We start from the raw sequence: 14,953 nt of genomic DNA on the forward strand, positions 1-14,953 counted from the left end.
TGTGTTCATATAGCTAAGCAGACATCATCGGACGTTTTGAGATAGATGAATATCAAGATATTCATCTTTTACAAAAACCCCCAGCCCGTGTGTGCACGGCAAGACAGCTACAATGTGGTGTCAGTATAGGCATTTAGAGACAAATGGCGTCCCTTGAAATGTCACAGTAAATTAAAGCACCTGCGGTAAATGCTGAACACAATCAAACTGCAGGGGGAAAAAAAAAATGTTATTTAATCATCCGTATCGTCTTTTGTTTCCAATCTCCCGTCACTGTTTAAGGAGTCGTTACGCATGCAAATGGCACTGTAATGATATAGGACTCATTTTATAAAAAGATCCTCTCTTCGCAAATAAGGTTTACAGGACTTTAGAATGTTTTCCCATTCGTCCATTCATCCTCACGCAAAGGCGGATTTTTTAACACACAGCACAGTAATGAGTAGGGTTTTTTTTTCATGCACTATATATACATTAATTATTGGACAACAAAAGAGTTTTTTGTCGATTTCAAAGTTTCTCTCATCATCCGATTATGAAGTGGTTACATTCAGGAGACGGGAAGTAAGCGCTGACAGTTACACTTGTATTTGCTCGCCAAATTATGTTCAAATATGAATTTAATATGAGATTTAAAATGAGGAAAAAAGCTGAATTGCGAATATGTGTTGCTGCTCCATATCAGCAGAGAATCCTCGAGGTTGACTGTTCATATATCATCATATATTTCATATACATAGTCCCTTAAGATTCAAATTCGTTCAAAAAGTGGGTTTGTATGTTGATTTTTACATTTCTTAAATGAATTTTCCCCATTTAAAATATACAGTACAAAAAAGCAATGCTCTTAGTAGACTTCATAGCCTAGAATAGATTCCTATTGCTTTAGGACGGTACATATCGTGGAAGCATTGTGATTACATTCACGTGCGATAACGGTCACACGTATTCGTGCTTCGCTATTATTTCATGCTTAATTTCCCTGGGGAGCATCTTCTTTCTGGGTTCACCACTTGCATTACAACTTGCTTTCTTGGATGACTGTTAAAAACTACACAAAATACAAAGATATAAAATTGTGCCGCACAAGCGATAGGGACACGACACATGAAATGCGTACTCTACTAACTACCCGGACCAAGTTGTCGAGGGAAGCTGGAAGCTGCAAGGAGTTCTTCAAGGTGAGAGCAGCGAGCAGCATCAATTCAGTTGATCTGACGGCGTCATGAGGCATATTTGAGTTGTGGGAGCTCACTCAGTGCGTACCAAACTAGAATTTTGATTTTCTCGCTCTCGTATTCATGTCCTGAATTTTTTTTCATATTTCAAGGATAAAATTAGCTCAAATCGCACCTCGTATAAAATTTGTATATAAAGTGATTTGTGTCTTAAACGGACAATGTCTTTTGACACTAAGTAGCATTAAAACCGTTCTAATAAGTATCCAAGAGTGATACAGGTGATAGTCTGTATCTCACCGTGTGCTTTTAAGGTAATCCTCCTTGGTTTCCTTCTTGCCACGCTGACGCGGTTTGAGGTTTTGCAGGATGAGGGAGTGTGTTTGAGTGCACCACTGAGACAACGTGCCCAGGAACTAAAAGAGAGACACTCCAATCAGTTGGCATCTTCCAAATCCAATGTTACCACAGTGTTGCAGCTAAAAATGTGTGGACTGTAAAGGCGGATCCACTTCCCACCTTGGAGGAAATGCGAGCATTCTCCAGCAGCACCCTGGTCCACACGGCAGGGTGACGAGCCACAAACTTCCAGTCGCGGCAGACCTCTGCGGCTCTCAGCAGGGTTTTAGTATCCAGGTAAGTGAAGATACAGAAGAGACCGGCTCGCATCTTCAGGATCTCCGGACTGATGACCTCGTTGGATTTGCACGGGCTCTTCTCATGACGACAGGGCTTATTGTAGACTCCCTCTGATCGACCTGCGTGGGGAAAACTTTGGTTATTGATTTGGTTCTCCGTTTGGTGGTAGATGATATATAAACCGGAATGACCAAGTAGTCAGTTGACAGTTCTATGCAGATGATGCGGTAATCTATCTTAGTCACCTACGGGGCTTGCTGAGGTGCTAACGATTTTCCAGGAAGATTTTCATCAATGGCTGCAACATAATCATATTGTACCAAATTTGAAAAAAAAAAATCGCAAAAAACTGTTCATATGTTGTTTTTTTTTCACTAAAGTGTACCTAGAACAATAAAAATCACTTTACAAAATGAAGAAATATAGAAGGTTACTGAAATCAAGTTTCATCTTAAACTCACATCTCCAAGTTGATAAATATCCAGTCATTCATTATCTATCCTACTAATCTTGCACTCAGGCCCCACGGAGTGTTGGAGCCTATCCCTGCAGTCACTGGATGAGAGACAAGGCCACCCTGGACCGGTCGCAAGTTGATCATGGAGCCACATATGCAGTAGAGACATTCAACCATTCACGCTCTCATTCACATGTCTGGGCAATTTAGTCTCCAATTAACCCGTTGCATGTTTTTATGACTCTCAGAGGAAATCTTGGGAAGATCATGGACAGATAAAGATATTCCAAAAGCAGTAAAAAAAAAAAAAAATCGAAATTACTTGAAATTAATAATAAACTATTTACCTATTCAGGCAGTTCAATTTTTTTAATGCTATAATCCCTTCTCATTGTCATCAACCAGGTGCTGAAAAATAATAGATAGAAAGCCCAAACACTGGCAATGCTGTCAAATACAGCACTAAAAAGATCTTATTTATGTAATCTTTAGTTTCACTAATTTTTATTTTCTCAAATTAATTCTCAAATGTCTACACTGTTTAGCTACAGCGCCACTTTCCAAGCTAATACAAAGACATAAAATTAACAGAGCAACCAGTGGTTACAACGAATAGTGACAATAAAAATACAAAATAGTGAATCTACATTTGAGAGAGTCAGGGATGTTCAACTCTGAACTCTAAAAGGAAAACACACTGTACCCATTACTCTCCATCTGTAGATGGAGGCTACATTTTGGTTTCACAGTTTTATGGTTAATAAGTCCTGCAGTTTTGGAGGTCAGTATGCTGATTAACTGTATAATGTAGGTTTTGTATAGTCTATCATTTCACAGGTCTATTAATATGCTTGTGTATATGTATTTCATTGTGTTTTACGGCATACTGTTACCATGTGGATCATTTACATTTTGTCTTTTTGTTTGATATTGTTCATGTCAAAGCCAAAGTAGGAGAAAAAATTTGCAATAGCTATCAACTCTGTATTGGACATCAGTTGCATACTTAGTATTAAAACAATGTTAAACTGAAGAAATTCTCCTCTATTCAAGTCTAAAGATCATTTTCAAAATGATCCTTTTTAAAATGATAAACAATATCTGGCAGATCTACCTGTAACACGTTTGTGAGCCGTTTGTAGGGATTTACTTTACAGATACATCAATATTGAGAGTATTTCAGTAATATAAGCTTAATGACGAAGAAATAAATACAATCTTCACAAACATATTTTCCGTCATTCAAAAAGATCAAAAAGATCTGTTGCAAAAGGGATTTTACGACAGATTCCTCAGATATCTAGACCAAACACCTCCATGATTATGTTCAACCAATCACGGGCCACAAGCTGAAGGTGCTCCGGCAGTTTATATAATCACATCACGAATAATGTTGCATCACGTTGGTTATTTGCGTCTGTACCCTCCACGCGTAAAGACCTTTAGAATCTGAATTTCACACATACACAAAGATTTTTCTCTTTTAACCAAAAAATAAGATCAGGGGCCTTTTTAACACTGAAACTTACTCATACATAATCCTGCAAAGAAAAGCTCAATCGTTCAAAGGGAAACCAATAAAGAGGATCAAAAAAAAAATGATGTAAGCACAATTAAACAAATGCATTTTATTAAGGTTTACTTTAATGTATTTAAAGAATCCGGGGAGAAAAAAAAAGGACAAAAAAACCCCCCATCAGTGTTGCAAAAGTATTCAGTCACATGGTGGCGCCAACCTTCAAGCCTTAAAATGAGATTACATAATATATTCTCTTCATTTTCGTCTTCTGTGTTGCTGTGTATTGGCTGACCAAGTGTCCAATCCAAGCCCCGCTTATTCCTCCAGGCGAGATTGTTCCTAGATGACTCATTTTCATCTTTGGCCTTGAAAGGCGTCTGCATGAAACCATCAAGGCTATGAACCAATGCTTTCACTCACTCTCTCTTCCTCTATATCTTTCCCTTCTCACATACAAACACACACACACACACACACATACACACCACCTACGCTCAAGACTGGCAAATGAGCTAAAATAAAAATAAACTGTGTGTTACATGCAGCAAAAAAAACATAAAAAAAATTGGGTGCATACGCACCATCTGATAAACTTGGCAAAGACTTTCCAATTAGGAGGCTTACGTCATAGCAGAGAAATGTCAGCAACGTGTTACATTGGGTAGATGCTGTACTTCAAAAAACTGTCATGCAATTTGGACCCAGAATATTAAGAAAAAATGGTGGGTAAAACCGAATTTACCCCACCTGTTACAATGAGCGCTGGCTCCTGACTAGACAGGAGATTTACGAGAAAGATGGTGGATGTGCAACAAAGTGGGATTAACTCTCTGAAAAACATACTCCGGGTCACCTGTAGACCCAAATTTTCCTAGATGTGTGAATAAAACAGGGAACGGTAGTATGTGGCCCTCGTGCAGGGAAATCTCCACTTCTCAACCAATGACATCTGCAGCTTCCCCTACGACTGTGACTGAATGATCCCCCTCTGGTGGGAGATACCGATCACTGTGTGAAACCACTGCTTCCCCTCAAGTCATGACTCTGCTAAATGCACAAATCCTCAAGGTACTTGAGACATCATGTCATACACTAACAACCTTTATCATTTTATTTATCTAATATTTGCACAATTTGCACACACATCACCTTGTCACTTAAACAAACATTGCAAACTGCAGACTGTATAATGTTCCTTTGGGGCGGCACAGCGCCGCAGTGCTTCACAATTCCGCCTCATAGCCTTGTTTGCATCTTGCTCCGCATGTCTGCAGGGATTACCCCGGGTTCTCCGGGGTCTTCATTGGAGACCCCAAATTGCCCGTTTGAATGACTAAGTGAATGGTCTATATGCCCCTGTGAACGACCGGTGTAGGGTGAACCCCGCCTCCAGCCAAATGACAGCTGGGATAGGCTACAGCACCCCTGCGCCAATGAGTGCAGGATAAGCAGTATTTGTAATGGACGGATGAATGGATTGGTGGACAGATGAGTGTAAACAAGTGAGTGAATGGTTGTGTGTCTCTATATTCGGCCCTGTGATAAACTGCCGACCGGTTCAGGGTGAACCCTGCCTCTCGCCCAATGACAGCTGAGATTAGCCTCGGTAACCCCGTGTCCCCGACTGCAGGGTAAACAGAAAAGATAATGAATAATTGAATGAATGAACAAATGTCCTTGTCCAATCATTGTTTACCAATTGTTATAAGGTGCAACTGTCAACAAGTGTCAAATTCCATGAATGTGTTAAAAATTCTGAATCTGCTCATGAATGAATGAAATTAGCTATGTAACTTGGCTTGCTCACTTATCAACTACAGTATGGTCCGGGTAATGCCAAAGACATCAATACTATCAATCAAAAAAAAGTCGATACTGATTACTTGTAGTAATTCCTGTCAAAATCTTCTTGTCTAGGCAACTGGACTTGAATTTCTTCACTTGAAGACATTTCACCTCTCATCCAAGAGGCTTCTTCAGTTCTAATGACCTATGGGGAGTTTCATAACATAACTGCCAGGTTTTGGGGCAGGTCTAGGTTGTGGTGGCTTGTTGTGTAAATATAAGTGTTGATCTGCAGAAAGTAGGTGTAAGGGGGTTGATATGCTAATGTGAGTGTTGTTTGTTGGAAAAAGGAGCAATTTAGTGGGATTACCTGGATTGGAATGTGAAAAGGTAAAGATAAAAAAGGGAGTGAAACCTGTTGAAGTTCATGTGAATGTTACCGGGGGCTGGTTCTGGTGGTGGGTCTTTCCCGGTTCTTTTGAAGGTGCAGATGTGGCTGGTCCGTGTGTGCAAATCTGTCTTGGTATTGATTCCGCTATGGTGTTGTATGTTTGTGTAAGGTTTTGTCTGAGGCCCTCACCTCTGTTCAGAGATGGTTTTTCTATTTTGACAATGACGGCTTCTTTGACTCCTCTCTCGAACCATCAGTCTTCTCTGGCCAGAATAGGTCATTGATGCCTTCAAACGAAGGCCCCTTGTCCTTCAGGTTCAAAACCTCCTGTCCTAAAGTGGCTCTCCTGTGTTTTGGGCCATCCATTTGTCCATTTGTGCAGAGGTTGTTTGGTCTCTCCAATGTAGACATCATCACAATCCTCAGTGCAAGTGACAGCACCTTCAGGTGCAACAGTTTTTGCCTCAGGGTGTTGTGGGGTTTGAAATGTACCGGTATATGGTTTTTGTTGAACACCCTTTGGAGTTTCTACCAACATCACCAACATACGGTATGACAATGTTCTTGATGTTGTCTTCATCTGTTTTACGTTTCTGCATCTGATGGATTCTGATTTGTCAAAGGCCCAATTACGGTAGCCACGGGATCTCAGGGCTTTCCTAACATGTTGTAACTCGGTCTTGCTTCCTTAAGCAGTTGAAGGGGTGCTCTCTTACACCGTTGGTGTAGAGTTCCGATTGCCCCCAGTTTGCGCACAAGGGGGTGGTGTTAGTCGCAAAAAGATACTAGTTGGCGTGTGTTGATTTCCTGTAAATCTTGATGTCCAGGCTTCTGTCCTGTTGGATGTGAATGCAACAGTCCAAGAAGGGGAGTTGGTTAGAGCTGACATTCTCCCTTGTGAATTTGATGTGGGTGTCTATCATGTATAGGTGAGTGGTGAATGCTTCTACCTCATTCTTCTTGATCTTGACCCATGTGTCATTTACATATCTGAACCAGTGGGTTGGCAGTGTTCCCCTGAATGAAGCAAGGGCCTTGCTCTCAACCTCCTCCATGTATAGGTTCGCCACTATGGGGGATGCAGGCGCATCCATGTTTTTGCTAGTGGAAACCGCTGTTGAACTGAAAATAGGTGGTCTCTGGGCACAATTCCAGTAGGGTGCAGATGTGATCTGTGGAGAATTGTGATCTGTTTATTAAGATTTTGTCCTTGACAAGGCTGGATTGCATCCAATGTAGGGATACATGTGTTGTCACATACAACATAGCCAAACAGGTTAAAAAAGATTTTGTCAATCCCATTAAGTTGCTCCTTTGTTCCAACAAACGGCAACCACATTAGCTTAAAAACCTCCCTGCCATCTAATTTCTGCAGATCAACTCTTTCATTTACATAAAAAACCACCATAACCTAGACCCGCCCGAAAACCTGGCAGTTATACTCGGACACTCCCCACAGGTCATAGAACTGATGATGAGGGGTGAAACGTCTTCAAGTGGAGAAATTCAAGTCCAGTTGCCAAGACAAGAAGATTTTGACAAAAATTCACCATGGCCTAGATGACAACTTCCACAGACATATTCCATTACTTTGTTTAACCTTCATGTTCACATGCACACGCAAGGTGGATGTAAAGTGCTGATTATTGAAACTGTTCCTCTAGTATCACAGTGACTGCAGGCCCCTGGTACTGTGCCTGTGATTGGCATTTTTGTGCTTTTGTTTTGCTTATCAGATGTTCTGACAATTTTCTGAATTTCTGAAAATAACTGGTATCACCAGTACCTGTACTGGGGCGATATCCGGCCCTGCCGTGGTGAGGATAGGGGGCTGCCGACAGCTGGACCTCTGCCACAGCTCTCCTCTCTTGCTCCCACATCTCCACCTCAGACTCGGTCGTCCGAGAGCCCACGTCCGACACGTCCCCCTCCTCACCTTCGGTGCTGTTCCTGTAAGGTCGCCGCTGCCAGTTCTGAATAGCCTGTTTACGGAGACCCCAGTTTCTCGACCCTCCTCCGCCGCAGCCGGGCGAGCGCTCGTAGCCCCCCTCGCCCAGGCGGCACTGCATATGGTAGTACTGGGCCTCAGGGCACTCCTCCATGGGGTGCATCTCCACGCTGTCACTATCATAACCCCCTGAGCCTTGCGATACTGATTTGATTCGCCCCGATGCCCTGCAGACAAAAAAAAAAAAAACACACAAAAAGATGTAAAACCACATAGTAAGTTGTCACTGCAATATTTGGAAGCATTTTTTTTTTCAATATCTGAGATTCTCCTTGGGTCATACCTCAAGACATGCAACATAATAAATCAAGTGCTTCCCCTGCATGAGCAGCTTAATTCAATTCTACTTTTTAAATGCAGAATCCAGCCGCAAATAAATCCGATCCGGATAAAATCTCTTAACTCGGTATCAAATAAATCACTGGCCTTGGTTCATTTTCTTGTGAATGCGTCGTAACTTGCAATTGTTTTTTTTTTTTTTTTTTTTTTGATTCTGTCAGCTAATTTCTCGCAGATGCGGGCTATTCTTACAAAGATGTTCCTGCTGTGCGAGCAAAGAAAAAAGATTAAATGAACCACATTCACCGATACAGATATTTTACATACTTAACTGATACCTTCATGATACAGTCATTTGCGTGTTTTTGTCGGTTGAATGCAGGCTTTAACTTGTAAACAATGGTGGACACATTGAGAGCCTTTGAAAAAAAAAAAAAAAACAAGAAGACGGCACTTGATTTCAGAGGATGTGGAGAACGAGGGCAGCATTTGTGCGTCTACACTACCTAAAATAACCCCACAGTCGACATTAGTAATGAGCAGTTACGAATGTCAGCTTTTGGAAAAACTAGGACGTTCTTCTCTCTTTTTACATCAGTCCTCCTCTCTTCTTTCTCTCAACAAAATGAAGAAAGTTGAAGTGTGTGTGCATTGAAATTATTTTATACAAAAATACATAAACAGTCGAGACTGCTGGTCACATGAGTGGATAGTTGAAGTGCCTCTTCTATTTAAATCTGTATTAAGTGCAGTGATGATTTGATGGCATAAATTGGGACAAATGCAAAAAATAGATTTCCAAAACATCAGTATATGATCCTAATAAAGCAGGTTGAGCGGCAGTAATTGAAAAAAATAGGAGAGCCATATTATGTCACAACACTAAATCTGCAGCATTGACCTCAGTCACTAGCAGCATCTGTTTAAAACTTGTTAATTAATCATTCGGAGTACGTATCAGAGCCACTACACCTGTTAGATCCCGCTGCTTCTGATGTCTCATGTATGAGGACACAGAGCTAAATTTTTTTAAAGCATTTATTGCCATATGCAAAGTAAGGCAGCGTGTGTCCCTGTATGATCAAACTCTTACTTTGATGTCTGCAGTTTGTTTCAGACAGTGTGATAAGATGTTGGTAACATAGAAGAGAGAAAAAGAACTTAGAAAAGACATGATATAAATTAACATAACAAAAAACATAACAAAAAACATAGCATAGCATAGCATAACATAACACACCACAACACAACATAGCATAGCAAGGCATAATACAACACAACACAGTGCAGTGCAACGCAATGCAACACACAGTAAGTAGCACAACATAACACAACAGAACATACCACAATACAACACAGCATAGTATAACGCAATGCAACTCACCGCAAAGCAAAGCAAAGCAAAGCAAAGCAAAGCAAAGCAAAGCAAAGCAAAATAAAGCAAACCAACATAACATAACATTACATGAAATGACATGACAGCAGCATAAAGGGCATTAAAGAGGGTTTGATTGGACCAATCAGTCTGAAGTGTGTGATTGGAACAAGCTTTATGAACACTGCATAAATACCACTTTATCTATTACTTGTTGTGTAGTTGTCAAACTGAGCTGATAACCTGAGACAGAAGGCTCCCTGCGTCTTCTGCCGTCAGTGACTCAACGGGGGAGGGAGGGGTTGGAGGTAACATTAGAAAACACACAGAAAACAAACTCACACATGCCAACTGAGAATGACGGCAGAGTAAGTCAGAGTTTTTCTTCAACGTAGTCGTTTGTCTGAAATCTTCAACAGAGACCCTGAAATACGTCAGCGGGACCCCATGTCATTACAGAAAAAAATATCTGTGCGGCACCGATGTATTTGAATGGGGAACAAAATGTCCGGTCTTTTTATCAAGAAATTCCCAAGATTAAAAAAAGATCAATTACAAGCTCTTGCACATTTATCATATTTAATTATAAATCCTATTTACAATCATTTTTCATTTTTACTAGAGAGAATATTTCTATTCTTTTTGTCAGCTTAATGGTGTATATGGTCTTATTGATTCCCAGGTGTTTAGGGGAAGAGCCATGCTATAAATACACATCATTTAAAATGAATTCTCATTAAATATAGTAATGCAAAGGAATGCATTGTCATTTCAAAACAGGGTCAAGGAAATGAACTCGATGTCTATTGCCTTTCATTCCACCTGATGCGGGAGGAGCAAGATCTCAGAAATGGCCCCAAGGTACGTGGTCTTAAATGCAACACTCTCACCGTTTTAACAATTTTTTTTAAAGTTCTGCAGCTGCAGCGCCCGCAGACATTTCTCCACGTGCCAGACACTGTGCCCCGCGGGCCAGAGGCAGCAAGCCACCGGCAAACCATTCGGGAGCACCGGGGGGAAGCAGATGTATTTTCACACAGCTTGTGTTGCACTGCTGCAGCTCCCGATAATTGGTGGGAAACAAAGTCTGACAAGAATGACCAAAATCAAGGATTCGTGCAGATGAATGGGCCCTGAGAAAAGATAGACGTGGCACTTGACCTCTCCTTTCCCCCCCGGTATATCAGATATTATACTGGAACTGAGAGATTAAATAATCCCTCCTTTCCCTCGGGGTGGTCTTGTGACTGTGCTGAGTTACCCGACAAGCCGCGCAGCTTCTCAGACACTGCGGACAAAACTGTTTAGGAATGGAAGCCAAAGGTCTGGTCACATTTGTCATCATCCGCAAACGGAGGAACAAAGTGCTGACTTACCCTGTGCTGGGGGAAGAACGCCGGTCTGACACTTGGTACATGCCCCTTGTGCTCCCAGAGATGCTGGCGTGTCTCTGGAGATGCACATGAAGAGGTACACAGAAAACATAAAGGTAAAACAGGTAAGTAAAAAGTAACTGACCGTGGAGAGATTGCTCTCTGACCAAGGGCGGGGCTGCGGCTTCATCCCGCGGATCACAAATAAATCGTTCAAAAATAAATTCTCACTTAAATCACTATAATTTGCAGATTAAAAAAGACACCAAAAAAAAAGAAATGAAAGAGAGCAAATCCAACAGTGGCCTATTCTGCTGTTACCATGGTTACATTAATTCAAACCGGTTCTCACACGTCGGCTTATGTTTGGCAAACACAACATTGTAAAGAACTGGAATAAACAACTGACTGGTGTTTTGGCTTCCTTTATAGATTTGCCGTTTACTTGGAGTTAATCATTCAAATTAAAGGGGATATCTTTTAGATGTTGTGTTTTCAGCGAGAGCTGAGGAGGAAAGATGGTGGCAGGAAGTGTGAATTTACCAGTGAACAGATGGTAACATTGAACCCACTAAACTCGCACTTCCAAGCAACTTCGGATAAACGCCCATACAAATCTTTGCACGGGAAGCTACAAACATCTCCCTTGCAAAGGCTACGAGTTGGGAGGAGACGCAGTTACCTGAGATTATGTGTCAATATTGTGATGATCTGAGTTTTATGAGCCTTTAGTTATCTTAGATCTTAACCTTTTTTCAGAAACAGGAATCTTTAAGGGGCGTCTGTTTAAATAAAAAGAGGTTTTAAAGCTCTCTGAGGATCAGAAATACCGACTTGGTAAATGTCATCCGCGGCTTTGCAATATTATTATATGGATAAGAAGTAAACTGGATATTTTCATTTACTGGATATTTATATTTTCAATCTTGATCTTGAATTTCTAGCAGTCTCTGGATCATTTAATATTTGCCTCATTCATAAATGTATGTGCTCAGCATTTTAATTTCTTTATCATATAATTTTAGCTATTTGGAAGATAGTGGTAGTACTCCTGTTATCATTAGCATCACCAACCACTCGAGACAGAAGACCACCAGCATTGAGCTCGGATCTGTCCAAGGTCTCTGCAAAAGGCAGTTTGCGGTCTAGACCTGCTCTCCATGTAAAATGTCATGACCCAACTGCATTGTGATTTGGCGCCATATAAATAGAACCTGATTTGACTTGGAGTGTTGTGACGCTGAGCCCCCTGTTTGCTCCCGATGGTCTGGTTAGCACCTCGCTTGGCTGCCCGGCCGCCACTGGTGTGTGAGTGTGTGAATAGGTGACTTCAGTGCAACTGACTTTCAAAATGCAGTACGAGTGGCGATCACTTACCATTAACAGGGCTAAATACCGAGTGGGACATATTAAAAAATGAAGCAACGTTGATATTGTTAAGTTTTTGAGAAAATAAGATCTTTGTAGCTGTGGAAGGAAACTGTTAAGAGTGATGGCTGACCCTGCAATCTGTCTGTCTCTCTGCCTAAAGCTGCCCGTGCATTGATGCATGCTTTGCCTTGAGACGGTGTGTACGTCCGCTTGCGTGTGAACCGCCACCAGGTGGAACTCGGTGCACCTGACTGGCGACATGCCACAAAGGGAAAACGTGCATAAACAGGGACACTCCCGCTGCCTCTCCCTCATGCCTGTAACTCACACAGATGCATTCTGGCTTCACGCCAGTGTAAACCGACCAGTGAGAAAACAGGAAAGCATTCCTGGCCGGCAACCGCTGACAGCCGAGCGGGGACGAATCACCCAGTGGTGGGAGGGACAAAAACACTCTTCTTTATCTTGTACTGATACACATTTGGGCTGTATTTTTTCGACGCACCAAAACAATTAAAAGTATATTTTAGTGGGCAAATAACTTAGCTTGTGAGTGATCAATACACCTCTTTTCAGAAATACTTCCCTAGCTGTGAAACCTCTCTCTTAGAGGATATGTGTGCCATTTTTTGTTGCCATGACAGCGAGACTGAGCATCATATGGCAAGGATGTGTCGACAGGTCGATGCCGCTGCCGTCCATCGGGAGTAAAAATACGGTGCCAAAGTCTGCAACATTTTGAATTCATCCCACAAGGATAAAGACAAGAAAAGTGTCGAGAAAACGTTAGTGTTGAGTGGCCCAATTCAATTTTCTACATTTATAAATGAAAATACAATGTGTAAGGGTGCCTTATTACATCCTTATTCATCTGCATAACCCTAAAACTAAAACATGACACTGGTAGAGCACATTTTTTTCTTGTGTGGAGCCACCATCTTTCCTGTGTAACTATGTCAATGTGAAACCGAATGAACTGAGGATGCAGAAAATATCTTGGGCGATCAGAGCGTGAGATACAGCTTCAGCGAGCCTAATCTTCTGATGAGAAAATGAAACAGCTATTTCCTCTAAGGCGGATCTGTTCAAAAAACATATCCAGAAACCTTGAGCAAGAGTAAAAACCGGTTTCCATGGTAGCACACACAGTTTGTGAAATTAAACAGGTTGTGTGTATCCACTGAGGTTCCGGAAAACAATTTGAATAAGTGACCTTTTTTTAAAAAATCCAGTTGGGTTACATATCTCTAATTGAGGATGAGGAGTGAGACTGAGCTGAAACTGAAAGTTGCTGTACAGTGAACGGCGTGGGCAGCGGAGGACAGCGATCACCGTGCAGCAACCAACTTGAGTTTATGAACAATTACACCAAATGCATATATACATATATATTAATTATTTTACAATAAAGTCCTTCTGAGATGATGGCACTTCATGTATTTTACACGATGATGAGTGAAAGTAAGCGTCAAGCACATCGGAAGTACTTGTGGAGTCTCTGAGTCCATTAAGAGTTTGACCTGCGCTGCGTTACAGGAACAGTACTCAATGTAATCAATGCCTCGGCTCAATTCTGGACTAATGAGCTGTGGATTTGGTTCATTAGAGACCAAAAATTGCCCAGAGGTGTCAATGAGTGAGTGAATGGGTTAATGTCTCTATATGACATCTGAAAGAGGCAGTGAATGATCTAAGTATCTATATGGCATGTAAAAGAGAGAATGAATTGAATGTCTAAATGTCTAAAACTACCCCAGTCCCAGCAAGACCCTGAGCACAGGCTAAATTGTATAGATGATAAATGAATGAATGAATGAATTAGGGTGAGCTGTTTTTGTGCATGTGTCTCATTCATAATTTCTTATGTAATAATGTTAACTAAACATGATCAAATTGTGACTGGAAACTGGTGACGGTCTCAACTTATTTGAAAGCACTCTACACTAGAGAGCATTCACTCATTCACACACACACACTGATGGTGGCAGAGCTTTCATACGAGGTGCTAACGTGGCCGTCGGGAGCCATTTGCAGTTCAGTGTCTCACCAAGGGACACTTTGGCGGAAGACAGGAGCCAGGAATTGAACGCCCGACCTTACCATAACAGAGAACTAAGTAACTACCAACTAAGTTGACTACCAACTTAGTCACAGCAATATACTATTCGACATGGCTCGACACGGCACGGCATGACACAGCAAGATACAACTGTTACACGATACGATACATTGCGATGTGATATAATGATGTGATATGATATTATATGATATGTTGCATTGCGATGTTTTCAGAATGCTGAAATGCGATACGGTGTGGTGCGGTGCTGTGGGGTGCAGTACAATATGTTGTGATGCAATACAATTTGTTGCGATGCATTGCAATACAATATGTTGTAATATTATATGATATGGTGTGATATGTTGTCATATGTTCCAATGTGATACGTTATGTTGCGATATGATACTTTGTAATACGATATGTTGTAACACGATATGCTGAGATGCGATACATTGCGATATAATATGTTGCCTTGTGATACGTTGCATTGCAATACATTGAGTTGCGATACTTTGTGAT

General features: G+C 41.3%; 1 protein-coding gene across 1 annotated transcript in view; it reads right to left on the reverse strand.

Moving 5' to 3' along the window:
* The window catches only part of fbxo41 (F-box protein 41), a 52,734-nt gene that overhangs the window by 10,042 nt on the left and 27,739 nt on the right, over nt 1–14,953 (reverse strand). Inside the window, exons 5-8 of the mRNA XM_086157220.1 lie at nt 11,008–11,081; nt 7,756–8,144; nt 1,698–1,936; nt 1,479–1,594 (exon numbers count right to left, since the gene is read on the reverse strand). Of these exons, the coding sequence (XP_086013346.1) occupies nt 1,479–1,594; nt 1,698–1,936; nt 7,756–8,144; nt 11,008–11,081 (818 nt within the window). The remainder of the gene's footprint in view (nt 1–1,478; nt 1,595–1,697; nt 1,937–7,755; nt 8,145–11,007; nt 11,082–14,953) is intronic.

The sequence above is a fragment of the Fistularia commersonii genome, chromosome 12 (assembly GCF_037954325.1).
Source record: "Fistularia commersonii isolate RoL2024-O1a breed Wild chromosome 12, RoL_Fcom_v1.0, whole genome shotgun sequence".
NCBI classification, from domain to species: Eukaryota; Metazoa; Chordata; class Actinopteri; order Syngnathiformes; family Fistulariidae; genus Fistularia; species Fistularia commersonii.